The sequence below is a fragment of the Meriones unguiculatus genome, chromosome 16 (genome assembly GCF_030254825.1).
Source record: "Meriones unguiculatus strain TT.TT164.6M chromosome 16, Bangor_MerUng_6.1, whole genome shotgun sequence".
Lineage (NCBI taxonomy): Eukaryota > Metazoa > Chordata > Mammalia > Rodentia > Muridae > Meriones > Meriones unguiculatus.
Genome location: NC_083363.1, coordinates 17,565,935 through 17,593,347, shown reverse-complemented (window position 1 = coordinate 17,593,347; position 27,413 = coordinate 17,565,935). Strand labels below are relative to the sequence as shown.

The 27,413-nt window shown below is 43.5% G+C and overlaps 1 protein-coding gene across 3 annotated transcripts in view; it reads right to left on the bottom strand.

The window, feature by feature from the left end:
* The window catches only part of Arid5b (AT-rich interaction domain 5B), a 175,367-nt gene that overhangs the window by 132,872 nt on the left and 15,082 nt on the right, over positions 1-27,413 (bottom strand). For all 3 annotated transcript variants that reach the window (XM_060369415.1, XM_021635248.2, XM_060369416.1), the window contains one exon: positions 9,340-9,565. In XM_060369415.1, coding sequence (XP_060225398.1) covers positions 9,340-9,565 — 226 coding nt within the window. The remainder of the gene's footprint in view (positions 1-9,339; positions 9,566-27,413) is intronic.

Here is a 27,413-nt window from a genome sequence, read left to right as displayed (position 1 = left end):
TGAGTTGAATATAAACTGCCCCACAGAGAATCGTGGTTTCAGTGTTTGGTTCCCCAGCCAGAAGCGCTGTCTTGGGAGGTTGTGCGAATTTCAGGAGGTGGTGCTGAGCTAGAGCTGGACATCACTGAGGGGACCGGTCCTCAGGGTTGTACTATCCTTGGCTGCTTCTTGTCTGCTCTTCTGCTTCCTGGTTGGTTGTGATGTCTTTGCCAACGTGCGGAACTGAGGATAAATCTAACCCCTCTGAAACCGGGAGCCAAATCAATCTTCCCTCCTTCGTGTTTTGTCCTGTGTTGTGGACGCTTCAGATGATGACATGTAAACAAGCTTTTGTTATAATCCCAAGTGGGGGGATTTTAGATTGCCCACACCTGTTAACTGTCTTGTTTGGAGCGTGGTCTTTGCCAGCTGGAATTAGTTGAATTCTGACGACTGTGAGGGGTATAAATATGGCATCCCAGAGGAAAAAAGTGGCTTGGAGGAGTGAGAGGAGGACTGCTTGCTGTGCCTGCTGGTTACCTGGACGTCTGGATTTTCTGTCGACAGATATCAGTATTGCCCCTAAAAGAATCCTATGTCCCTACCCATCAGAAAGAAATAAAGAGGGCTGTGTCACCTTTTCCTTAAAGCCTTCTTTTCCCCTCCCTGGGGTTGGGGGGGGTGTTGAAAGGGAGGTATAAGCTTTAAGGAACCTCCAAATAAAGTAGCTATTGAAAAACTAGCACCTTCAGTCCTAGAGACAAGAAAGCCGCTAAAATTGGGATTTTTTAGCTAAATAAAGAGAGAACTGAAGATTGTCCCAAAGAAAGCAGGGAAGAAATGTTAACTGCACCAAGTTCCCCCAAGGTTCCTTCCAGCATGACCGCCTTACAAAGAACTCCAGAAAAGCGGGCTCCATTCTTCGATCTCGTGTGAGATCTTAAAGGGGATGCTAGCAACCTGTGCTAAAGACATCCCTTGAAGTTTTAATGTCACCAAAGGAAACTTGGAGTCACTATTCCCACTTTGGAGGTTTGCCTGTGATCCTGGAAATGAATGAGCCCCTTTGAAGCTAAGGGTTTCCCCAAAGTGTGTAGAAGGGACAAAAGGGGTCCAGGACACGGGACTTCGTTGACAACTGAATCATTTTCTTCATTTTTCCATCGGCAGGAAATCCCACAGACAGTTATTGTGAAATTAACATGTCTCACTCATGAAGCCAGAACCAAAGTATGAGCTGGTTTCCTTCCCCATCGTGGACTTATGGTAGAAATTGCCATGAAGAATTTGATTCATGAAAGGTACCAGCGAAAAGTAAAATCCCGAAACAGCAGCAGTATGGTTGAACTGCAAACGCAAGGACGTGAGAAGTCCAGAAGAGCGGTGTGAGCTGAACGGCCACACTTGGTAAGATGAAGAGGACTCACCACATGCCACTGGCTTTTTTGGAGTAGGCGAATAAGCCAGATGTCAGACTGGCCTTCACAAATAATCCTTATTGAGGCAAAAGCCAGTTTGTCCAGGTCACACCTCATGTGTTGTGGTGTGCCATCACAAGGACGCCAGACGTTGAAAGGCACAGCCTCTCTGGCAATCTTTCACAAAAGGCATATTCATGATTCACAAATGATGGCGTTCATTAAGTAACAGCCAATACTTGGTGTTACATAGAAAGAACAACTCCAATCAAAACGAGGTAAGTCAGACTGAGGAGCCGGTAGTGGCCAAATCACATTCCTTTTATTTCTCAGAGGTATAGAGAAGGCAAGACTGGGAAGGGGAGTGGGAGAGTCTAAGCCTCATTGGGCTTACATCATATTTAGAGGTGCTAGGGCATAGCCAGCTCTTGGAAATCTGGCTATATACGACAAATGTATGGTGGTTTCTAAACCCCTGAAAGGCACTTTGATTCTGGCTGTAGGATTCTTAGCAAAACAGTACCTCACAACATAAATGAGTAAACCACTGCAATATAAACACTCGCGATGCATCCTAAAATGAATGACCGGGATGGCGAGAGACCTTAAAAACCACATCCGGAGGAAGAATTGAAAACATTGGGGTTGTTTAGCTAAATGGAGAGAGAACTGAAGCCTGTCGCAAGGGAAGCAAGGAAGAATGACCTCCGCCGTTCCTTCCACCCTGACAGCCTTACAAAAAACTCCAGAAAAGGGGGCTCCATTCCCGGTTCCTGTATAAGACTTCCGAAGGGAAAGGGAATGCCAGCAACCTGTGCTGAACACATCCCCTGAAGCTCTACTCTCGCTTTTTTTTCTGCTTCTCAAACTAGGAAATTCCCCGGTTCTTTGAATTTCTCTCTAGTTGACTGTCCACCCTCAAAGGCTGTCTCAGTATAGCTAGAACACATTGGACACTTTCAGGTCTTTGGGAATTCCAAACAAAAAGATCTTGGGTAGGACCGTGCTCCATGTGGGATGCCATTGTGTGTGGAAAACAGTGTCAACCAATGCCTGTCAATCAACTCAGACGCTCTGAGACTTAGCAAAGACCTTCCCAGCCGGGGTCAGGAAATACAGGTGAATATTTCTTCTCGGAAAACTTTTTACTGGTCCTTTCCATCATGATTTCAGGATAATTTCAACTATTTGATGAGATAGGCAAGTTGAATTTTTGATTCCAAATAAAATCAGTTAACTCTTTTTTTTTTTTTTTTTTTCCCTTTGAGTTGCTAGCTTGTGGCTTCTGATTCTTAGACAACACTCTTAATGTCTTGGTTGTAGATTTATGGATGTTTGAATGCATTCATTAAAAACAAAACAAAACCATTTATTTACTTTTTGTGTGTGTGTGTGTGAACAGAAAAACAGTTTGTGGGATTCGGTTCTTTCCTTCCACCATGTTCCAGATTGAACTCAGCTCATCAGCCTTGGCAGCAAGCGTCCTTACCTGCTGGGCCCTCTTGCCAGCTCTTTCTTTGTCTTTATTGAGTCAGAATCTTCCTTTATAGCTCAGTCTGCCCTTGTATTGACTCTTGAGTCCAGGCTGGGCTTGAACTCGTGACCTTCCTGCCTTAACCTAGAGGTCCTCTGGGTTATCACTCTACAATGGCAAGGAGGAACTTGAGGAGAAGCCATGCTGACCGCTTCCCCAGAATTAACTGTGTATGCCCAGACTCTGTAAAGAACCACAGTGACTACAGAATGCTATCAAAAGACCTCAAGAGAAGGGTCTTCCTACTTTAAAAGGAAGGACATTATAAAGGCCAAAGTGTTTCAAGTGGTTCTGTAGGGGTTTCTCAAATTCTTCACAAATAGAATATTGCGAGCATCTATCATGGAAGAAAATCCTCACGTTTCATTAGGAAAACAGTTCAGCCGAACAACTGAGAATACAGCACATTCAGCAAGCATTTTCAGAAGACCAAGACCTCTTACTACATGAAGAGAGAAGAAAGGGGGGAGTTCTTTGTGAGAATTCTCCAATCTTAGCGAGATGACTAGACAACTCACATTTGTAATGTGTTTCTAATGAGAAACTCCCATGTTCTTTCCTTACAGCAAAGCGTAAAAGTCTTTGCTGAGGACACACCAGGAAGCCATTGGACACTCCGTAATCAGAGCTGACTACAAATAACTATAATACCAGGTTTCAAGAACTTCTAAGCAACAACTCTGGTGAGTTTTTAACAAAGAACTTGAGAGGTTCCTTATATTCCTGGCCATATGTGGCTCAGCTTGTTTTAATAAAAATTGTGTAATTTATAATATGAAGGACAGCATACATGCGTAACAGATCTCAGTTACACATTATATATTACTATATGTAATATTATCAGTCTAAATGTGTAAATTATACAGTTTTTAACCATCATACATATATATAGTATATTACATTGATAGATTTGTGGCTAGGTTAAAAGATAAGCAGAGACTTTATATTATATACACATAATATAATAACTAGAATATATAAAAGTATAAATATATTTAAGTATATATTATTCATAAACGCATAGAATACATGTACTACATATTATTTATAAAAGAAACCCTGCTCCTAGTCCAGAGAAACTGTGGTTAGGAACATCAGAAGGAAATCCTGGTGCTAACACGGTACCACACAGCTCCTGATCACACAGCACTTCCATCTGCCTGTGCTAACATGACAAAGATAACCGAGGCTTCAGCGTCACAAATGCCCCCGAAGATCCCGGGTAGTCTGTCCTCTGGTGGTCTCCTCCAAAACCCAACATGGAGAAAGGTGTATACTACTAGTCATGTTAAAAACAAAGAACCTGAAGGCCTGAGCATGTGGTGACTTGACGCCGGGGCACCTCCAGAGAGCAACAGATCTCCAGAGAGAGGCAACATCCTCCTCAAGGTGCGGTCACTGTACCGTCGACTACCCACAGTAGAGAGGAGAAGCCCCTGCTGGGATAGAGAGCGAAGGCCTCTGCCTGTGCTTGATGGTGTGCAGAAGGAGACACTGATATCAAATTCAGGCAGGTCTCACACACACACACACACACACACATACACACACACACACCCTCTGTCACTCTCTTGAATTTATTCAGCCTCTCCTCTTTTTAATTTTTTTTTCTAAAGACACACTTAGTGAGACGAGACCATTCATAACTGCCCATCCGCAGACAGAAGTATGATAATAGACACTGAGTCTGTTAAAAAAAAAAAATGGGGGGAGGGGAGAAAATGCTGTTTTAATAATCTTGGCCTAAAACACATTTTGCTGTATGCCTCAAAGGGTTTCAATAAAAAATCAACCTGTAGAGACATATTTTCTTGGCTTAAACAACAATCCGAAGCATATAAATGTAGTCCAACTATAATGACATATTTATAGGCCAATAAAGCTTACAGTGCGGCCTTCATACCTCACTTAAAGGAACTCTGTGAGAAACAGTGTTACATAAAATAATTTGATTTTTTTTCAAACGATAGCCCAAGGAATAAAAAAAAAAATACAAGTTTGCTATGTTTAACTGATAGTATTTATACTCCTAAGTTGCTAAAATTTTTGTAAAATGAAATAATTCTTCATTTGACTACTCCCAACTGCCATACCAAATATGGGTATCAAGTCCACTTTATTACAAAGCTAAGTACTGTAATTCTAAAGACAAAAATAAATGACTAGAGGCTTGTGTAGTGAATGATTTAATCAGTCTGATTCTTCTGGAAGAACAGGTTTTTGCGTTCGTTATGCTTATGAATAACACATTCCTTAACCCTTCTGTTTTTACACAGCCACTTTTCTTCGCTTAAAAGCAAAACAAAAAAAACCCTCCGGTATGAAATGGACTGAACAAGTAACCCCCACCCCGGGAGAGCCCAGATCGGTGTTGGTGTTGGTTTTATGTGGAACTTTCTTTTTAAGGGACTCAGGCAGAGGGGGGAACAATAAATACGCCGCTTCCCTTTGCAGAAATGTTTGTTGTTTTAATGATTAGCTTTTTCACTATCCAAATCTGTACTTGTTGTCGGCAGTCATTTAGAGTCTTAAATGAAAACCCTGAGAGGTTTTAAAAAACAAACAGGACACCCTCAAGGGGAAAGGTGATTTAAAGAAAAAAAAAATGACAGGGTGGTGACGGCAAGAGGTGGGGGTTTGGAACAGCCATCAGGAGCTACCACTGAGCAGAGTTTTTCTTTGTGCAACATTAATTTCTTGCCAGACACATTTCTGTTGTTTTATTTTGTTCTTTCACTATTCAGAGAGAGAGAGAGAGACAGGAAATGACACATACTGGAATGGGAGGAGGAAACTTACTAACCCTGAGCAAGAGGAGCGTTTATTTTTTTCATTTAATTGGTTTTTATATTGTAAAACACCCGTCTTTAAGAGTCAACCTAATTCTTTGGCTGTTATTGGTGCTTTTAACAAGCTAGAGGAACTTGGGTTAAAAAAAAATAGTACGTTGCAAGTTTTGACTTTATCCACAGAAAGGTGAGTTTTCCATTCTTTGCTCACTTCCGGGCTGGATGGGGGGAGGGTCCTTTAGCAATCTCAAAGTTCATCTTTCTTTGATGAGAACAATAAGGAAGGCTCTACAGAAGGAGTGGCTTAGCAAGCTGAGCGCTCTCACTAACAATGTGGTGTTGGAGCTGGTTTTGGTGTGGCCAGAGAGAGAGACAGAGACACACAGAGAGGGACAGAGACCGAGAGAGACCAAGAGAGACAAAAAGAGAACACTGAGGTTGGAAGAAAAGTCAGTAAATTTTTTGATGTGACAGCCAGAGAACGAAAAGAGGCTGAGGAGAAAGTTGTTAGGACAGGACTGACTGCACATGGTCAGCTTCACCCACGGGGTCTCGGTCCGCCTGTCCCCAGTCTAAATCCCAGCAGTGTGGACTCACAAACTTCAGATCGCACTGATAATGGAAACCCATTACATTAAGGAAAGTTTTTGTTTCTCTTTGCACATTATTACGACACAGTGTGCATTCCAATTACGAAAGATATTTGTCTCGAATTCCCCACAGTTCATACCAACCCAGTAGAATTTCAAGGCCTGAAATTCTGTCCTTAAAGGGGTACTTTACACTTACAAAAATATAAGGTATGTGGTTTTTCTTGTCCCCCAGAGGATCCCTCAGTCAAGCCTCCTGTTGAGTATCACTCGAGTCTCAGAAATGGGTCCCAAATCACACACACACACACACACACACACACGCACGCACGCACACACACACAATCATCTAGGAAGTCTTACCAGGCCACACTTTCTTCCTCCCTTTCGGTCCCACAGACAAGATCAGCTAGACTTAGCCATTTAGCTTCTCCTTAGAAAATCTAAATGCAATTTGATTTGAAAGCCACCGATCTGCATTTTCAAGAGGGACACCAAGCAAGTGCTTTTGACTAGTTGGACAAACCTGTTTCTTCTGGAACCAACTGCATTGGGGGTGAGAGTGAAGACTACAAAGATTTTGGACTTTTTCCTCTTCTTCTTTTTTGTTTTCTTAGAATCCAAGATCCTCCAGTTCTCTTTAGATGGAGTTAAGAAATTTGGTCTGTATGTGTGCTCATTAATAAACTATCCCTTTGAAACACAAAACAACCCTGCTATAAATACTCTTGTTTACATGCATGACATCAAGCTTAGCCATCTACATAGCCTTTTGTTCCCCTGTGGGTTTCCTGTTTAATGTTTTATTAGTAAGACTATATTCCATAACTCAAGGGGGGGGGAGAAGAATCAAACAAAGAAAGGGTTTAATATTAAGGAAAAAAAAAACACCAAACAAGACAATGGAGATACAATTGTGATCACACATTAAGCCGGTAACACGGAGGTTCATTATTATTCAACATTTTCACACGTCATAAAAGCAGTCAGGGCGTGTTGATAAAACTGAGGTTGTTAACGGTAACTATGTAAAGACTATTTTTAAAATATCTTGGCTCAGAAGAAAAAAAAATGCTATCGTAATAATTTTCTCTAACTGTGCGCCCGACAGTTGGGATGTGTGTTTACAATGTCACTGTCCGACATCTATCAAAAAATCGGCCAGGGAACAGTGGATCTTAAGCTGCAGGATGGCCTTAAAGATATTACTCAAACAGCACAGCTTACCACAAACCAGAGTCACATGAAAGAGAGTCAGTTCCCTGGTGTTGTTCAGTCTCTGTGTCAGTTAAAAGAAATCATCAAGGCTTCTTGTAAAAGTTAGATTCTAGGTTAAAGCAAAACAAAACAAAAAAACAGGAAGTTGTCACATTAAGGCATAAACCAGGGCCCTGAAAACTCCACACTGTGCTAGAATGAAAGAAAAAGATGCCTCAATATGTTAAAAGTGAAGTTCCTCTTTGCGTAAAGAGGAAATAACTGGTCTAAAACAGAGGTCAATAGCTTTGGTCTTGAGCAACCCTAGTGGAGTAGGGTAGTGAAGGCCACTGAAGGTACAAACAAGCCAAAGCAAGCGTGGACACAAGTCACATAGTCACGGGAGGAGTCACTATTGCTGAGGCAGGAGAATGCCTTCACCACGTGAGCCCTCCCTACTTTTCATACGGAGGGCCAAAAATTAGACCATAGACTATTTGCCTAAGGCCACACAGCTGAGCGACAGGGTTGATGTTCAGATATGGCCAGAACACTCCAAATCTGGAGAGAGAATCTTTCTAAAGTCCAAACACTCCTTTTGTAGAAGACGAGAAAGGGATAAACACATAGCTGACGGAGGCAGGCCCAAGGACATTTAACCCAGCAGCTTCTAGCTTGTTCTATGGCCGCACGGTAAGTGACTCACCGTTTTCCTTCACGTTGTTTCATACCTGGAATTCTGACTTGGTATTCCTAAGATGTCATACTATCCACTCCCCGAAAATATGTAAAGTCTCCATTAATTCAGTATCAACCCTAAGTATGTCTTAGATCTTGATGGCACATAGGACATTATTGGAGGCCACATACTATGTCACCCTACTGGAAGCTTTCCATAAAGGACACTCTATAATACCACAGGCAACACTCATTTTTCCCATCTGTGCATTTTCCAATTCATAGTCACGGGCCTCATTAGAGTAAAGCCATTATGCACACCTATGATATATACAGGCATAGAATTTTTAATAAGAATTAGGTACTATAGTGTCATTTGATATATCATTTTATAAGATGTAATTCTTTGCGCGTGTATTTATAGGCACATGTTCTGTTTGTGGGTACCTGTGGAGGTACATCTCGGCGTTCTTTGTTTGTTTGTTTGAGATGGGTTCTTTCATTGTCCTGGAACTCATCTATTTGGGTAGGTGGGGTGGCCTCAGAGATCCTCCGGTCTTGGGTTCCCCAGTGCTGGGATTCCATGCATGCACCTTTGTGCCTTGCTTTGTAATACAAATGGTGGGGATTAGCTTTAGGTCCTAATGTTTGTAAGGCAAGCCTTTTCCTACTGGAACCATCTCACTAGGCCCCTAATACATAATTTATACATAATATATAATATTTCGAAGATTCACTTTTATTATTTCTAAGTGCGTGTGTGTATGTGTGTGCGCGTGTGTGAACATGTATGCGACCTGTGCACATGAGTGCGGGTCCCCTCAGAGGCCAGAGGAATCTGATATCCCTGCAGCTGAAGTTTCAGGAGGGCGTGAGCTGCCGGCATAGGTGGTGTGAACTGACATTATCTAAAAGCACAATATGGTTCTTAACTAACGCTGAGCGCCAGCTTGGCAGTCCCGTCCTATGTAATGATGTATATAATTTTAAAATACTATATAATTCTTGCCTACTACATTGCTCTTACACATACAGCTCTCACATCGCTTGGTGTATTATCTCTGGGTGATAAGGTGTCCAGGATAACCTGCAGCATGAATGCAGCTCACGGCACGTTCCCACACGTTGAATTTAGAAGCGGGAGCCACGCTTACCGAGATCAGCCTTCTCCTTGAGAACGTCTTTGAAGTTGAGGCCGCTGTTGAGGGTCGACTGCCGGTACCTGAGCAGGGCCTCCTTCTGTCCGTTTCTTCCGAACCCCTCAGTTTTCACGGGGGTGGCTCGGAGCCCGCACCTCCACTGCGAGAAGTCCGAGTGCGCCCACTTCACCAGGTCCTCCAACTTCACGATCACCTTCTCCGAGACAGCGATGACCTCGTCCTGCAAGAGGTGGCATGAACAGAAAAGGTTATTCTGGAGTTGAGGAGAAGGATCCATTCTCAGCAAAACCCACCTGGATGCCCCGGTTGCAGTCTAACTAACTTTCAGCAAGTGGTCTAACCTTGGACAAGCAGATGACGTGGCTTTGGGTATGAGAGGAGCACCGTGAACTCATTTCAGCTCAGAGGCTTTCCAGGCCTCTTTATTTAAAGAGTAATTTATACGGCATGTTTGCTATGAGCTAGGAGGTCTTCAAAAAACAAGGCTGTAATTCTAACAGGCGTTTTTAATGCTAGTCACAAAGCCCATCCACCTATCTAGCTCCTTGAGCGAAAACTAATTTTTAGGTGCAATTAATTGCAAATGTAAAATGTGAGGCTGGATGACTAATGGTTAGCCTGTCTTCATATAAATGGCCTAAGTAAATCTAGAATTCTTGGAACTCTGACTCACCCCCAAATTCCTATGTTTATGGTACATTTTCCCTTGGCTTATACACAAATATTGAATTTAACTTTTGTCCTAAAAATTAAATAAAACTGTGATGTAATCCCCAAAGAAATACTTCGTAAATGTTATGTGCTTCCCACTGAAAGCAACTTACACATTCTCGTGTTTCTGCAAAACTTTGCAAGCTGAGAAATGAGTGAACTTTTTTTTTCTCCTTTAATACATATGGGGGAGGGGGCGGGAGGGCGGTGAGAAAGCCTTTGAATCTGAGAAAAGTCGTTGAAGCTTCGGTTCCTCCCAAGGATCATAAATTTGAATTTTAAGCATCTCTAATTGCTTCCAGGAAACAAGTTTTCTGCCTCAGAATTAACCCAGCAAATATTCACTGGATATCTATATGAGGAACAAAGGGGGGGAGGTGTTGGGGGGGCTCATGGCCCAGAGACCTTCCAGGAAAGACTCATGGAGACCTCTCCTTGGGTTCTAAGTGAACTTATTTGAAGCCTTTGACATTTTAACTTAGGCTGACTCTCTTTTCCTTTCTTTGACTGAACGTTTCTGAAGAAAGCTTAGCTGTGAAAAACCCCTAAAGCTTACAGAAAATTTCAAAATAGTTCTGACAGGACAACAACAGGAAGATGTCTCTGGGCTATTAGACAAAAAGGAATTCACAACAGAACTTGGCTAATTCTGCTGTGGACTACAGCTCCGTCTTCTTTACCCTGCCTACACACATACAAACACACACCCCTTACATCCCTACACTACACACCCCCACCCCAACACACACCCTAACCGCACACACTGCTCCAACTCAAAAAAAAAAAAAAAAGGGCATTATTAAGACGATGTGTACACAGTAAGGAGCACTCAGTTTTGTTGTTTTAAATGTTTTAAGGTAAGAGGCAAATTTTGCTTTTCTTTGTCCGGTTCAGGGCTGCCCCTGAGAAAAAGAAGGTTATTAAAAAGAGCAGTCACGAGGACTCTCTCAAGAGTGGAAAACAAGACAGGGTAATGGGATCCTCTCCCTTATCTTGATCAAATATGAACTTCCAGTAAAGGCAGACAAGTAGAAATTGTGTTTTACCCTCTTCTAAAATAAAATAAAACAACAAAACCTCAAGACTTTATTAACTGTGGGGTCCATTATAAAAATGCCCTCGTCAGGCACTGATTTCACCCACTCACCACAACAACTTCTTGAAATAGAAGACCTTTGCTCGCCCCACATTTTATAGTTATTACATGATGATTATGAAATGTCAGAATTAAAAAAAAAATTCAGACTGAATATTGTCTCAAAGCATATGGAAACAGCTTCTGGAATGGGGGGTGGGGGTGGGAGTGGGGTTTACCAGCCACAATGTTTAGAATGTTCTGGAAAATAATTAAGTAGCATGGTATATTAGACTCCACATTAACACAGATGGAATTTGGCAACGTTTTGCCCAAATAAGGCTTCCTAGAATAGACAAGTTTGGAGATGAGTGTTATTCTCAAATAGCCCTGTGATCAAATGATTATCATTTCAATTACCAGTTGCTTCAGATCTTTTTCCGAGAAATTACATGACTAGCCCTGGCCGCCTTACAGCACCCGCTGAACAAATAGTTTATTAACCAAGAGAAAATACAATCCTTATGATGTCATTAATGAATAAACTTGTCTTTCAAGATCGTCTCTGTAGATTTGCCCTTGACTCTCCCTTCTCTCTCTTACACACACACACACCGAGAGAGAGACAGACAGACAGAGAAAGAGAGAGACAGAGACAAAGACAGAGAGAGAGAGAGGGGAGAGAGAGGCAGGAAGTCACACAAACATAAACTGAAAACCCAAGTTTCGATTAATAAACTATTTGTGAACACAGGCGTGTTTTACTGTGGATTAAGAGGGACCTCTGTCTCTTCACCATTGTTAAATGCTAGGATTTTAAAGGAAATCTGATAAGAATGGGGAACAACACACAGTCCTCTGAAACAAAACAGCCCACGTGTGCATGGAAAAAGTGTCGGGAAACCGTACTCTGAGCACACAATGGCATCTGTCACATGTTCATACTTATTATTCTGAGTCAGTGCTGACTAACTTTCTCATAGTGCCCGTTCCTGGGCAAGTCTCTGTGTCTATGAAAAGAATTCCAATAAGCTCATGCCATGATTACATGAGCTCTCAGCAAACTGAGAATTAGTGCTGAATAAATATCCCTGATTTACTCTAATACAACTCAAAAGGATCACAAAGAAATACACGTTGTTATTTTGTTAATGGACCCTGACTTTTCAATTAGCCCAGCGTTTAATCAATATTTATGTAGGACGTGCTAAGACACTCACTAAGTCCTTTTCCCCTTCATCATTGTTTTAAACTATTTCTGTAATTGGGATTTTATTTCTACCACTCTATAAAACCACTTTGTTTAAGCCTGAGCTCTCTACTAAGTCAGAAAGGATAATCCAGGCCAGGAGTCACAGAGCAGCCAACCCAAGGCCATGGCTGGCCCCTTCACATGTGATAAAAGCAAGAAAATTTACACACAAAAATTCTTGACTTCAATCATTTCTTATAACACAAAATAAGGAAGGAGATTAAAAAAAAAAAAAAAAAAAAAGGAACAAGCAAGACCAAAACCAACAACAGAAACCACCAGAAACTGAACACCACACGCTTTCTTTTTTCAAGACATGAAATCCCCTCTAAGCTCAGAGTTCTGGCCAGTTTCGGGCCTCTGGCCTGCTCTGCCCAGCTGGAACCCCAGCTATTTCAGTGGACGCTTCATGAGGTGATCCATGTCTTTTGTGTCCCAGATGAGGGCCCTGAAGGTTGATGACACAGCCTAGTGTGCCTCACCTCAGGGCTTGGAGGACAATCTAGGTTTCCTCTCTGGTGACTGTGCAGCCAGGGTTCCTGGCTTCAAATCCTAGGCCTGGAATTTGGAGCTATAAAACACTGAGCAACCTTCTTGTGCTTCAGTTACTTTGACACATATTTGCTTTTGAAGGATAGTGACACCAGCTACCTGCCACCATCATGGCCAGCATTCACTGGGTTCACACAAACATCATGTCTTCCAAACTGTGATACACAGAGATGGATTTAGGTGATTCACAGGAAACACACACACACACACACACACACACACACAAGTATGCACAATACATATAGTGTTTGAAACAACGATGAAAGAAGAAAGGACATAATAAGTATCAATGTGGCTCACATACGTATTGATTAAGCGCTGCGTCATTTGCAAAGGGGTGTGTATGTGTGCGTGTGTTGTGCATGTATGCATGCTGTGTATGTGTGCACACATATAATTAAGCAATGAGTAATGTGTTGCCTATATCACATAATTCCTTGCTTAATTATTTTGCGGTTATTTTAAATAAGGCTTTCTTTAAATTTAATTCTTTCATCTTTAAATAAATTTAAGTTTTTAAAATGATCAATCCAAACGAAGTTATGAAGCAAACACAGTGGGCATGTGGACACAGGAAAGAAAAGGATAGGACACTTGGAAGATGACTAAAATGCGGTGCAGTGCATTGTAGCTGAGATTCTTAAAGGACAGCCCAGGAGCCCTTGGACATCCCTGGCCACTTCAGGGAATCCACAGGACTACAGTCTAAGATCACAGTTGCATGAAGTTAAATGATTGACTTTTTTCACTCTCATTTTCCTTCAAGAGCATCGAGGGCTTTCCCTGAGCCTGCAACACACAACAGTGTGGGTACAGATGCAAGATCTAGCACAATGAAGATGGTAAAGGGATTTCCAAAAGCTGTAAGACTGTGCAACCATTCTCGAGAATCCTTCAGGTTTTGAGAATATATTTAATCATCTATAACTTCCACAAAATACATGTTCCATGTTCACAAAACTCTTTACAGATTCTTATAGCCATCAATACTGTAATCACCAGACAAGAAATACTGTTATTAAATCTATGTCAAAAGAGCTGGGCGGTGATGGCACATGCCTTTAATCCCAACACTCGGAGGCAGAAGCAGGAGGATCTCTGTGAGTTCGAGGCCAGCCTGGTCCACAGCGTGAGTTCCAGGACAGCCAAGACACGGAGAAAATCTGTCTGGGAAAACAAACAAATGGACAAAAATATGTCAAAAGCCCCTCCTACTTTGTGGTCATTATACTTTCTCCCACCAGCCTCTGGTAACCCGATGGACATCCTGTCTTGAAGTGTCGAATATGTGATGGTTTTTCTCACACAGCACGGTGCCTTGTGAGCCACCCATGGTGTTGCTTGAACGGGCAGCCTGAATCTCCGGTGAACACTGTCCACTGGGTGGATGGCTGCGAAGTTTGGTTCAGTCATTCTCAGTCGGAGCAACATCTGGGATGCTCCGGTTTGGGTGATTACAAACAGAACTGCACGCATCTTCCATGCCGGGGTCTTTCTGTAAACACATGTTTTCAGTTCTCTAAACACCTGGGTGGGGGATTGTAGGGCGCATTCAACCCTGGCGAAAACTCCCGGCTGCTTTCTGGGATAGCTTTGCATTCCCACAGTCACTCCTCATCCGGGCCGTCTCCAGACACTGTCACTGCTGATTAACCGAGGGAGCGGCGGTTTCTCGCCTCTTGTCAGTTTCCGCTTCCATTTCCCCATATGAGTAGTGATGCCAAATTATTAGTTTTCAGGTGCTTCACGGGTTTTTGTTGTTGTTGTTGTTGTTGTTAAATTTATATTTAATTTTTATACAGTCTTAAAATTGAACTTTTTTTTTCAACTCTTGAGCTTTGAGAGGTTTTGTAACTGCTGGATTCAAGTCATTTGTCAAATTTGTTGATGGAAGACATTTTCTCAAGGCCAGGGAGATGGGGCGGCAGTTACGAAGAGAGCTTGCTGCTCTGTGATACTGAGCTTGGCTCCCAGCACCCACCCTAGACACCTCACAAACACCTGGACATCCAGCCCCAGGGGACCTCAGACCTCGTCTGGCCTCTGTGAGCACCTGCCCACACAAGAGTGAGTGCTTCCCCACAGACACACAGGAGCACACATAAATACAGAATAATAAAAATTTTTGGAAAAACTAAAACTAATGTCTTCTCACTGTGCCAAAGACTTTCATCGAAGAAAGTCTTATTCATGTGTGTCTCCCTGGCTTAGTTTTTTCCTCTTATTGTGTGGTGTTTTGTTTTGTTTTTACCTCTGAACATTTTGCCCAGTCTCGGGTGGCGAAGGACCAGTGTTTGCGTCCAAACATCCCCAACTTTTTTACACTCAGAGATGGGCCTTCATTTTACGTTAGATGATGAATTTCCAAGTGACACTCACTGTTTTCACCTCTGGGCATCACACTGTTATTTTGTGATGGATTTTATACCTCAGCAATTTCCCTTTCACTTTGTTCGTTTGTCTGTTTGTTTTTCGAGACAAGGTTTCTCTGTGTAGCCCTGGCTGTCCTGGAACTCACTCTGTAGACCAGACTAGCCTCCAACTCAGAGATCTGCCTGCCTCTGCCTCCCGAGTGCTGGGATTAATGGCACGCGCCATCACTTGCCCAGCCTGTATCACTTTTAACACGGTAAAAAAATCAACAGCTGGAGCTGACATCAATAGATTTTCAGTGGGTCCTCCATGCTTGTACTATAAAGGATCCTTAGTGAAGAAAAAAATCAAAACAAAACAAAAAAACACCAGATGTTATAAACCTCTGTATCATACCACTGAAGCAGGAAATCTTTACAATCCTCTGTTTTCTTGCCCTCCTCGTAGCTTTTGCCTTAAAATACCCTTGAAGTAAACCTCCCTTTGGGTTAGGAAGAACTCGGCAGGGGCTGCAGCCACCACATGGCTCCAGTGTCACGCACCTGTGCCGCTTTCCCTGGGACCCACCTAAGGGCAGAGCTGCCCGCACACGGGGTGCGGTGCTGGAAGAGATAAGCTTAGGGAAGCCAAGGGTTTGTTGGGCCTGTTCCCTGGTCTGGAGTCAGATGCTGTCTTTGAGTCCTAAGGCTGTTAACGGCAGAGGGTCTGGAATGAAGGCGATGGTGCACAGATAGGAAGGAGACCCTGGGGGACAGCTGCCCAGACAGCTGCCTGCCTGACGCCCTCCGGCTCCACTCTGCCTTGCAGGGTCCTCTTTCCCTACTTCCTCATTCCACAGCCCGGGAGCAAAGGGAGGAAAGACGTTCTCGGAGGCAGACGAGGTCCAGGGCTTCTGCGTTTCTCCCTTTGAAGGAGTCACCCTCCACGGAGTTGTTCGTGCTTACCTCCAAAGCCCTTGACTACATTCTAAAGTTTAATTCCAAAACTTCAGCCGGGCTGCGGCGTTTGGTGGCTCAGCAGCGGCTCCAGTGGACTGGACAGCCGATTCTGCGGATGTGATAGAACCCACGTCCCTCGGCGTGAGGGGAATTGTACACACCCCAGCCAAGGCTACCTTTCCCTCACTAGGGCACTCTTCCGTTCTCTTCCAATGATAGCTACTGACAGGTAGAGTGCAAGGCACAGGACACAGACACCATCTCTCTGCTTCCCCTAAAGGATCCACGTGACCGAGTCATGAGCAGTGGTGTGTGGAAGAGAAATTCAAACCTTCCAGTCCTTTGTCCATAGAAAGGATGCGCATGACTTTAGATCATAATATTTAAAAACAGACAACACGAGCCTGGTCCCTCACAACCATCATAGTCTGGGACCACCTGTAGACCTTGATGAGAGAGAGATATTTTGAACTCCCGGTGTGTTTAAACAATGATAACAGATTTTTCACGCACACAGCTCAGCCTATGTCTTTGTTAACAAATTCTGTGTCAAGAGAGTAGAAGACAGAACCTCTGACCTCCTACCATGTGGCACCAAACAGCAGACCGCTGTGGACCAGAGCTACAGTCAGCTCAGCCCCTGGGGCAACCAAGTAAGTCATAGCAGATGGCTGGTCAGGGACGGGTGGGGAGGAAAGAGAGCAGGACACGTTCATCTCAATCTTCCGTGAGCACCTCAGTTTCCACAATGTGCTCTGTAGCGTTTAAAACACGGCAGAGCATGGGCAAGAAAAGCATGGTAACTCCTGGTAGCAACTAAACAAATTTTGAGGGCGGACTAAGATCCATGAGGTTCCACAAGAATGGGTCAACACCATAGAATAAGAGCCTGGAGCCCTCAGCCCTAAATGAAGCAGGCGCATCACACTCCCCTCCATCCCCCCAAGGCTCAGAGATCGTCACAGAAAAAGGAGTAGAAGGATTGTGGGCCAGAGGTGGCAGATAACATCAAGGAAACTGTTTTCTGGACACAGCAGGGCAATTGCACATCTGAGCTCATAGCAGCTGTAACAGCATCCACAGTACCTGTGCAACAGCAAGCCAAAGAAAATCCCTGAGTGGAAGCGGAGATAGGAACATGAAATCTACCACTGGCGGAGGGGTGACTGGCATTTCATGGCGGCAGGAAAAGAGGGGGAGTCCTTTTTTTTTTCTAATAATGTGATCCCTGGTAGGTTGGCTACATACCAGAGCAGGCCCCGCTCCCCAAACTAGTTGAGCAATACAAAATGGGCTTGATGTGGGGGAAGAAGAGTACAAGTTGGGTGGAAAGGGGAGGGAGAGCTGTTAAGGGAAGGGCTGGGGGATGGGATGAATATGTTCAAAACACGTATGAAATTCTCGAAAAGAATGGAACATTTTTATCCATATGGAAACCAAGAATGAAGAAAATCATCTCTACTCCTAGGATGTATTCTGCTCAGACAGGCATGCCTCTGATTTGCATTGTGTCCGCCAGGAAAGGGGAGAGCATGCCACCCATGTGCCTCGCTCTGTTGGCACCTTCTGACTTCCAAGGCCCCGTTCAGAACGCTATGGTATGAGGCACCTCCCACTTTGTTCAACAGTTGTCCCTGTCATTCATGTTTGTGATTTGCTCACGTGATGCTCATAGGGTAAGCGCACACACAGCCACGTGCCAGGTAACAGTGACTCGGAAGCTTCTATTGGTCAGTGGTGAAGTGAGAAATATGAGGAAAGGGCTTCATCAGGCTACACCTGATGATTTCAAAGACTGTCCTGGTACCTCTCAGGACCCTATTGAGAACTAGAATACCTCAGTCAGGGTAATCCAGTGGGTTACAAAGGAGTGAGCAAACACTGAGCCTGTGGGGTGGGACATAAAGGAAGGCCAGGACATGGCTAACTCAGGAACCTGGGCTGGTACCAACTCAGCAACACCACCCTAGACTGCAGGTCACAGAAAGGCAGGATTAGTGACCAGGATCGGGGCACACCTTTCTACCATCAGCTTAGACAATAGGCGGAAGGACAAAAGAAAGCACGCCTGCCTTCAGACACCTCTCATCCCAGATCCTAGAAGGATGCCACACTGGGGCTGAATTCCCTGGAACCGCCAGGGCTCGGGGGCTCTGCTGATGAAGTGCTCGTAGGCTGATGGAGAGAAGAAATGAACAGCCCGGACATGGATGGACCCCACCAACCTGCTCTCTATTCAAGTCCTTATCTCAGATGGATTATTACCACCTTCTCTGCCGTGAGGGTGCCAATCGATGGTAGCCCTCATTTCCTATTGTCCTTAGGAAGCAAAATAAAAAGCGATCTGCTCTCAGTGGCCGCCCCCAGTGGGAATCACTGCTATTATTACCCGAAACATGATGCTAAACCTTTCTTTGGCATCAGTAGTTGGTGCTGAATTGCATGATTCTGTCTTCTTCAGTAAAAGCTCAGATTTGCAAGTGTTTTGTAGAATCACCACTGTACCCTCGCTTAATTCTCCTGTCCTTCCCAAAGAGCCAAGTGCTATCCTTGCATGTCTCAGGACCTTGCCTATGTCTCAGGACCTTAGGCACAAGGAGCACAGGCATAATTTAAAAAACATTTTCATAAAACTGTTTTTGTATTTTGTGTGTGTGGGAGAGAGAGAGAGAGAGAGAGAGAGAGAGAGAGAGAGAGAGAGAGAGAGAAAGAGAGAGAGAGAGAGAGAGAAAGCAAGAGAGTGAGAGAAAGAGAGAGAGAAAACATGCCAGGCACATCATAAATTTAGAGGTCAGAGGACAACTTGTGAAAATTTATTTTCTTCCACCTTGTGGGTTTTGCGATAGATCTCTGATTGTCAGGCTTGGAGATAAGTGCCTTTATGTACCCACTGAGATATTAAGTTAAAAATTATTTTATTACATTTATTTATTTATTTGCATGTGTACATGCATATGAGTGTGTGTGTATGAGAATGTGTTGGTGTGAGTTCAGAGGACAACTTCTGTGAGTCAGTTCTTTTATTCTACTCTGTGGATTCTGGTGCTCAGGCACAGCTGACTTTTCCTGCCTTGTCCATTTTCCTGAGATGGGTGTGATTTATAAAACCTGAAAACAAAAGGGAGCCTCAATCTCATAGCGGCTTTGCCTCCAAAGTAAGTCAGACATAGCCATGCAAGTTCTAGTTAAAAATATGAAGAACTTCCTCTCTGGAGGTGGTGAGGATAGAGCTCTTAATCCACTCTAGGGCTTATCTCAACTCCTGAGCTCAATGAAAGGGATTCACCATGGGGGACCCGTTGGCCACTGAGTTCCAGTTTTCCAGTCCAGCCACTCCTCTTCCAGGAGCTGTGTTACCCTCAGAAATCACTTGGGTGAAGCTCATAGCTCCAGGAGCTATGGGAATCTGTCCTGGCACAATCATCCAACAGAACACTTTTCGGAGGCAACACAGGTTAAATGTAATGTGACCCATTGTGTGACCATCCTTCAGGGTAAGGCCCACAGCACTTGCATATCAAACAAGCAACCAAGAAATGTTAAATATTGTGTGTTCCTAAATACATTTTTTAATTCATGCTAAAAGAAACCTGAGCAGGAGACCATTTCTCCCCTCAACCCCCCCCCCCACCACCGCCCAAAAAAAAATGGGGTTGGGGAGAAAGAAACCACCTCAGATAACTTCTAATTCATTTCTATTTCTTTTCTCTTGTGTTGCCTCCTTAAAATTAAGGACAGTTTTCACTGAGAACAAGAAATTGTATCCCAGCGTCCCAGATATGCAAAGATATCTGAGTCAAGGATTGGGCTTGGCTGTGTTTCCTTTGGCCAAATTAATGGGTTGTTAACTCCACCGTCTATTTTTTAACTGCTTTCAGATTGCTCTATCTAGCTTGGCAACCAGAATATTTAGCTCTGGCCACTAAAACAGTAACAACAAAAAACAATAAATGAGGTTAATCCCGTGTGTGAACTCACCTGAGCTACCTATAAGAATATTCTTCATGTGTGTGCCTGTATGTGTGTGTGGGGGGTGTCTAGGCACATGTGGAAGCCTTATCAGGGTCTTCCTTAATTGCCTTCTACTTAGTTTTTGAGATACAGTCTCCTGTTGAACCTGGGCCTTCAGCTAGATTGGCTAGCCAATGACCCTTGGAAGTTTTCTCTCTGTCTGTCTCCCCAGAGCTGAGATCAGAGGCACAGTTTTGTGGCGGGTACAGTTTTATGGGGAATTGAACTCAGATCCTCATGCCTATATGATGAGAATGTTGCCAATGTAGCTGTCTTACCAGCCTTCCATAAGAACATTCTGTTGAAGCGATCCGGTAACCCTAACTCCAAAATTCAACTGCCCCCCAGGCCACATCTTCTGTTGTGTAGAATGACTCAAAACCATTACTCTCACAGCTCCTGGTTTTGTGTTTTGCTGTTGTTGTTGTTTTTTAACTCAATACATGGCCCTCTCTCTAGTTACATGTACAACTCAGCAGGACTACCATAGCAAAAACTCTCAAAGGAATGAGCTAGCCACACACCTCATTTCATAGCATGCTTGACTAGTGTGCACGAAGCCATAGATTCTATCCGAGAACTTTATCTGACAGACACAGTGGCTCACACATATCAGCCTGACACTCGGGGAGTAGAGGCATGGGAATCAACAGCTCAAGGCCACCTTTGGTCATCCAGTAAGTGTGAAGCCAGCCTGGGCTATATGAAGCACTATCCCAAAACAAAACATAATCTCAGAAGACTAAAAATGAAGGAGACTTTGCCTCTATCGGTGTATGAGAACAGAGGTGGAGGCTACCTACCTTTTGAAAGCTCACTGGCTATCTGGTGTGGATTCTTGCTGTATTATTGTCACTAATGAGGACAGAATCACTGAGAGACTTACTGTACCCATTCAGAAAAGTTTTATGGAGACGCCAAGGAAATCCCCTTGCTTTTGTTGCCTCTGATTAAGCGAGTGCGCGCGCACACACACACACACACACACACACACACACATGATTTGGGTATGCTCCCTCTTGTTAAACACCCTTTAAATCTACTCACCCCCCAGTCCACACATGGAGGATGGCAGTGGGGTAATCTGAAACCTACAGCTTTGTGTGATAATATAATTATCCTGTATTGGATCACTTAAAGAGCTCTGCATTTTTAAGTCCTTGTTTTCCAGATCCTGATGATATGTTCTGCGTTAATAAATGATCCACCTTCAATCAAAACCCTTCAACTCGGTTTGAAAAAAAATATTGAGTACTTTGAATAAGCATGGATTAATGAGAGAGTCAATGTGCAAACTCTGTGGGAGATATTTCTACTCCTGTTTAGAAACACAGAGAACACATCTGGGCACCTATAACCTGTTAGTTCCAACTCTGATGACCTTAGGGAGGGAGGTGGTGAAAATGAAGAATAAAGCCCAGGTTTTCCTAAGTAAATTTTGAGAGATGGGGTTCAAACTTAGAAGGCTTCCCTTACCTAAACTCCTGTGTACTCCAGGAGAATAGGTGAATGAATGAATGAATGCATGAGTTCTACTGGACATTCTCAGAATGTCTACTGGACATTCAGAAGGGAACTCAGAAGGAAGCATCTCAGTAAAAAAAACGTTCACTAGATGAACTTCATTCCATGTAATCAGGAGAGATTTTTATCATAGCATTCCTTGACTAAATTCTAACTGACTCCATAATCTTGCTCTGACTCTTTTCATCCAGTACTGGGCTGAAGATCAATCAAGGAGAGAAAAAGAATGAACACACATAAATATGCCCTTCAGAAGAGACTTGGTCTCATCTGCAATTCCAGCCTTGATGTTCTGAGCATCAACTCTAAGCTGCACCAGACAGGAAAGATCTGGAAATACTCATGGGACACCAGCCTAGTGGTGGGGGGTGAACAGGAAAAAGTCAGGCCTCAGTTAAGTGAGACTAATGTCAAGTGATCATCAGTGATGTTGCTCATCCATTAAACACTCAATACCAACTATGTGTCAGGCATGGTGGCTTTGGCCAGACATGAAGACGAAAACCATTATCCTTCTGGTACCTCCGGTTATCTCTGATTATCTGGCCTGGGGGTGTGGGTGTGGGGAGTAGGACAGAAGGGCCAGAAGGTAAACAAAGTCACAAACAGGAGAACTAGAAGGAGAAATAATGGGAGGCAGAGGGACATTGCTGAGGGTGAGGTCGTGAAGCAGTCAGGGAAGGTCTTGGTAGACAGAGCAAGGTGAGCAAAGGCGTACGTACAGCAACGGTGGGTGCCAAAGACAAAGGATGCCCACGAGGAAAGCACCCAGTCTACCTGTGTCCTTTACAGTTGAGGCAGGCTCCTTGGTTGAGTCTAGGCCCATTCAGTCTGCATGCCCACTAGATTTTGCACAAATACTTCCTCATGAGTCATCCTAAGTATTAATCATTCACCAGGGGCTAGCAAGATGGCTTAGGGGGTAAAAGCACAGGCTGACATTTCACCCATGGACCTGAGTTCAGTCCCCTGAAACTATAGAGTGGAAGGTGTAAACTGACTCCTACATGTTGTCATCTGACCCCCAGGTGTACCTTGTGAAACACACACCCCACCCCTGCCACACACAACCCTGACACAAAAAAAGTAAATAAAGTGTGCCTAGTTTTTTGGCAGAAGTCTCTTTCATGGTGCCTTCTCTTTAAACATTTAGTGCCTATGGATGTCTGGAACATATTGCTAAAAGTCAACTCACCTTATTCCTTAAAGAGAAACAGGTCAGTCTCCCCCACAGAACAGCTAGTTTCCATGGGGTTTAGGGGACAGCAGGCCTGCTGGTCTTCTGACCTGGTGCACCAAGGTCGAAGGGCACGGAGGAGGTTATTCTACACAGCGTTCATTCAGCTATCTGTCCTTGATGATCTTGCTCATTAGAAACACAAATCCAAGGAGCAATCCCTTTTATGTGGGTTTTTAGCTGTCTTTCAGAAGCATCTTGTTTTAATGCCCCTTCTCGATGACCATGCAGACAGATTCCTATTTCTCATGCAGTATATCAGCTACTGGCTCCTCAAGCCCCTTCCCGGTAAATTTACCACATCAGTTGCAACTCCCTTTTGAGCTAAACTCCCCAAATTCATTGATCAAGACATTAGTTTTTTGGTTTTTTTCTTTAAAAGACTCAATATGGCTTGTTGACATGCTGTAAGACTAACAAATCTTTAAAAGATTAAAGCAATCTGCTGTCTGGTGTGTATGTCATCTATAATTACATGCCTACAAGAGGGAGGAGGTGTTTGGGAGGAAAAGTGCCCAAGGAGGCTGCCTAAGAAGGGTCAGGGAGGAAATGAAAGAACAAGACAGAGCAGGAACATCCTACAATGCACAGAAGGTCAGCTCTGATGTCCCCCAGGCATCCCGTCCTCTTTTATCCACACCTCTGTGTAACTACCCATGTCTGAGTGTGGATTCCACATAAATTCTCATTCTCATCAATGGAATCAAGCAGAAAGGACCGGGATGCCACTTTTGAAAGTAGCTAACTCATACAAGCTTGAAGAATGCTGGCTACCCTGTGTGACTGGACATACACAGGTGCCCATGTATCATAGCAAGAGGCCACCTGAGATCCAGGTCAGCGGCCTTGGGCAGGTCAGAACTTCCAGCAGACGAGAAAATAAACCTGGAGGTTGACTCACCTTTAGCAGAATTTGTGACAGCAAAAGCCTGTGCTCACACCCTAGTTGCAACTTTGAGAGACATCAAGCCAGGGATGCCCAGGTAAACTCCGCTCAGGCCTCTGACCCCCAGAAACTGAGAAGAATCAGTGTTATCTGAGACACTGAAGCTGGAATAATTTGCTGTGTGGGAAATAGATAAGCAAAGCCCAGATCTGTGACACGGGACACACTGCGCCCTACCCTGCAACAGAATGAAATCTGTGTAGTAAGGTGCTAAACTCGAGTTTCAACCATGCCTAGAGAGTAGATTGCTTTCTTCCAAGTGGATTATAAACCAGCAGAAAAATACTTCATGCCTCTGTCTATATCTTGGATCAGGGGGGATATCTGTGGACATTGCCAAGAACTATCTAATAATGCCAACATTTCAAGATAGGAGGGGCAAAAGCATCTAATGTTGCCAATGAGAAAAGCAACTAGAGAAAAAAGAGCAGACTCCACTCTCATCTTTGCCCACCTCATCCCTTCACAATACCAATAAATACTGATTAGGTTCAATTAAGTGGAAGTTAAGGATTTATAGCTGAAAACAGAAATGTTAAGCTTTTCTAGAGTTAGTACTGTGTTATGCCCTTAGGTATCACAGAAGGACCCCGAGGCTCGTGGCTTTTGTCTTCTCTCTAGCTTGTCAATCAAAAATCATCTGCGAAAGACTCCTGGTCCAGGTGAGCAGCCAGGAATGTGCTGGCTTCCCAAGAGAACTGTAAGGCCATGTGTGCACAGCCCTGCAAGATCTATGGCCAAAATTTACATAAGGTTGCTTTTTTTTTTCTAAAGGAGAAAGAAGAGTGGGAGATAACATTTTTATAAATAGATAAATAATAAATAAATAAATGAATAGATAGATAGGTAGATAGATAGATAGATAGATAGATAGATAGATAGATAGATAGATAGATAAGGTGGGTGAGGCGTCTTCTTATTCTGGCAGAGCAGAAATATTTTTTACACAGTCAATCAGAGAGGTCCTTTAAGGGATTCTGGGGCGAGGAGTGCTTTAAATACCTGCTTGGCTGTCTATTAAATTACCGACTTCGTAACATCAAAAATGTGAAGTAACAGAACCCATACTGTAAAGAAACAGGAAACAGAGCCCACTGACAATTTTAAAAGATATTACCACCATTTATGTGACTCATAAAATTTGCATTAGAAAAACATATTCAGCCTCTTTTACCCGAACCTTCTTTTTGCTTGCCCCTAGAGTCCAGGATAGATATTTTACAACCCAATACATTATTGCTGATGGCATATTCAACTTTTAGGAGCACAGAACACAATTTAACCATTATGGTGAATATTCACTTGAAACAGAAAGAGGACAGATAATTTCACTTAAGGTACAGTAAATTTGATGACCTTTTGGTATTTATAACCCACATATTTTGTAATAATCTGACAAGGAGCACTACAACAATGTTTTCAACTGAATTCCAGTAACCTGATACCCTGTTGGATTAGCCCAAAGCAAAAGGACTGAATGTCCCAGCTGGCAGTCTCTGTTTAGAAGCGGTTCTCAACATTCCTAATGCTGAGACCCTTTAACACAGTTCCTCCTGTGTGGTGACCCCCCAACCATAAAATTATTTTCATTTCTACCTCATAACTGTAATTTTGCTGTTATGAATCATGATATAAATATCTGTCTTCCAATGGTTTTAGGTAGTCTCTGTGAAAGAGTCATGTGACCTCCAAAGGGGTTGAGACCACAGGTGGAAAATCAATGTTTTAAAGACTCCTTTCTCCTAAAGTCTCCCAGTTATTCTGGCTGGGACATATCCATGCCCTGTTGTTTTTCTCTCTTTGAAAGAATTGGGCTGAGGGTGCAGCTCTTTACCCACTACTACCAAAAGAAGAGCTGGAGAGAAGGAGGAAGACAAGAAGAAGGAGAAGAGAAGGAGGTGGATGATAAGAGGAGGAAGAAAAGAGAAGGAAGAGGAGGAGGATGAGAGAGTAGAGAAACAGGAGAAAGAAGAGGAAGAGAAGCAGGAAACAGAGAAGGAGAAAAAGGAAGAGAGAAGGAAAGGAAGAAGAGGAACAGGCAGAAAAGGAAGTGAACAAAATCTCAAATTAAGAAGCACAAATTTTCAGAGGCCTGTTTTAAAGGGAGGGAAAGTGGATATATTTTTGAAATAAATGCCCTTTACACACTCAGTAGACACCAGGTTTCCTGGTAATTACATCATGAAATAGGGCTAGGGGATGGATGACACGTGAGAAGCTGCAGGTATGAACTTTGGCACACTGAGGAAGAGGCTCTGGGACTCAGTTTTGTTCCTTGACTCTATCATTCTCTGGTCTCATTGTATATTGTTATGGCTGATAACAAAATACCTCCTTTAATACCTCCTATAATACCTCAAATGGCCAGAGCAGAATGGATCTGAGCATGTCTGCATCAGAGTTCAGAAATCTCAAACACAGCTCAAAACCTTTGAACTGCTTGTAATAGTCTTTTGGGATAGATAAAGCCCCAGGAAGCTTAAACTATTTAGAGTCACTGTTTTCTCAGTTATTGTTTTTCAAACAATAGCCCAGTGACTCAACCAATAAATGACTTATTAAGAGGCTGTTAACAGATTGGCTAACACCATGGCAGACCTCAGAAAGCAAGGATTAGTCAAAGACCAAGAAGAGCAGAGTGTACACTAAACATCTGCTGAAGGCCTCGGATAAGCCAGGTCCTAGTTTGGTTCTGATGCCCTCTGGACTTTATTTGATATTTCCAGTCCAGTTCCATTCATCCATTTCCGCGAAAAAAACTCAGATGCCAGAGACATGAGGCCAGTTGGCCAGGACGGCACAGTGACTGATCGGCAGAGTAAATACTCACACTGTTTTGCCAGGAGTCCACACTGAGGGTTTGTATTTTAACCTCAAACGGGAAAACACACATGTGGAATTATTAATCACCACCGCTTTCAGATTTACGTCCGAATGACACAAGGGTTAGAGAACGCCTCCCCCTAAGGTGCACCCATTCTGACTGGGAAATGTTCATCTCCTGTTGTGTTTCCGTTTTTGAAAGAATTGGACTGGGGTACAGCCCTTTACCCATTACTACCAAGAAAAGAGATGGAGGAAGAGGAAAAGGACGAAGGTTAGCCTTAGTCTGCCCACTAGACTCAAGTTCTCTAACCAAATGTGTATAGGTCATAACCAGCATGGTCAGGCTGTTCCTTGCCTGTGGCTTTCCTTCTGCCTCAATATCTCCTTTCCACAAATCTCTACCCACCAATGCTCTCATGCTTTGAGAGGTCTCTGTCACCATCCTTGTTCTCACTGACACCTACAAGATATCCAACATCTGATGGCTCATTTGTCCTGCTTCCTCTTCACGCCGCATCCTTCCTGTGGCCTTGGAGTAAGTGGCAGGGAAAATTCAGACCCACTCCAGACTCTGAAAGCTGGCTACAGAGAATGGTAAGGGCTTTGATGTAGGTGGGCACTCC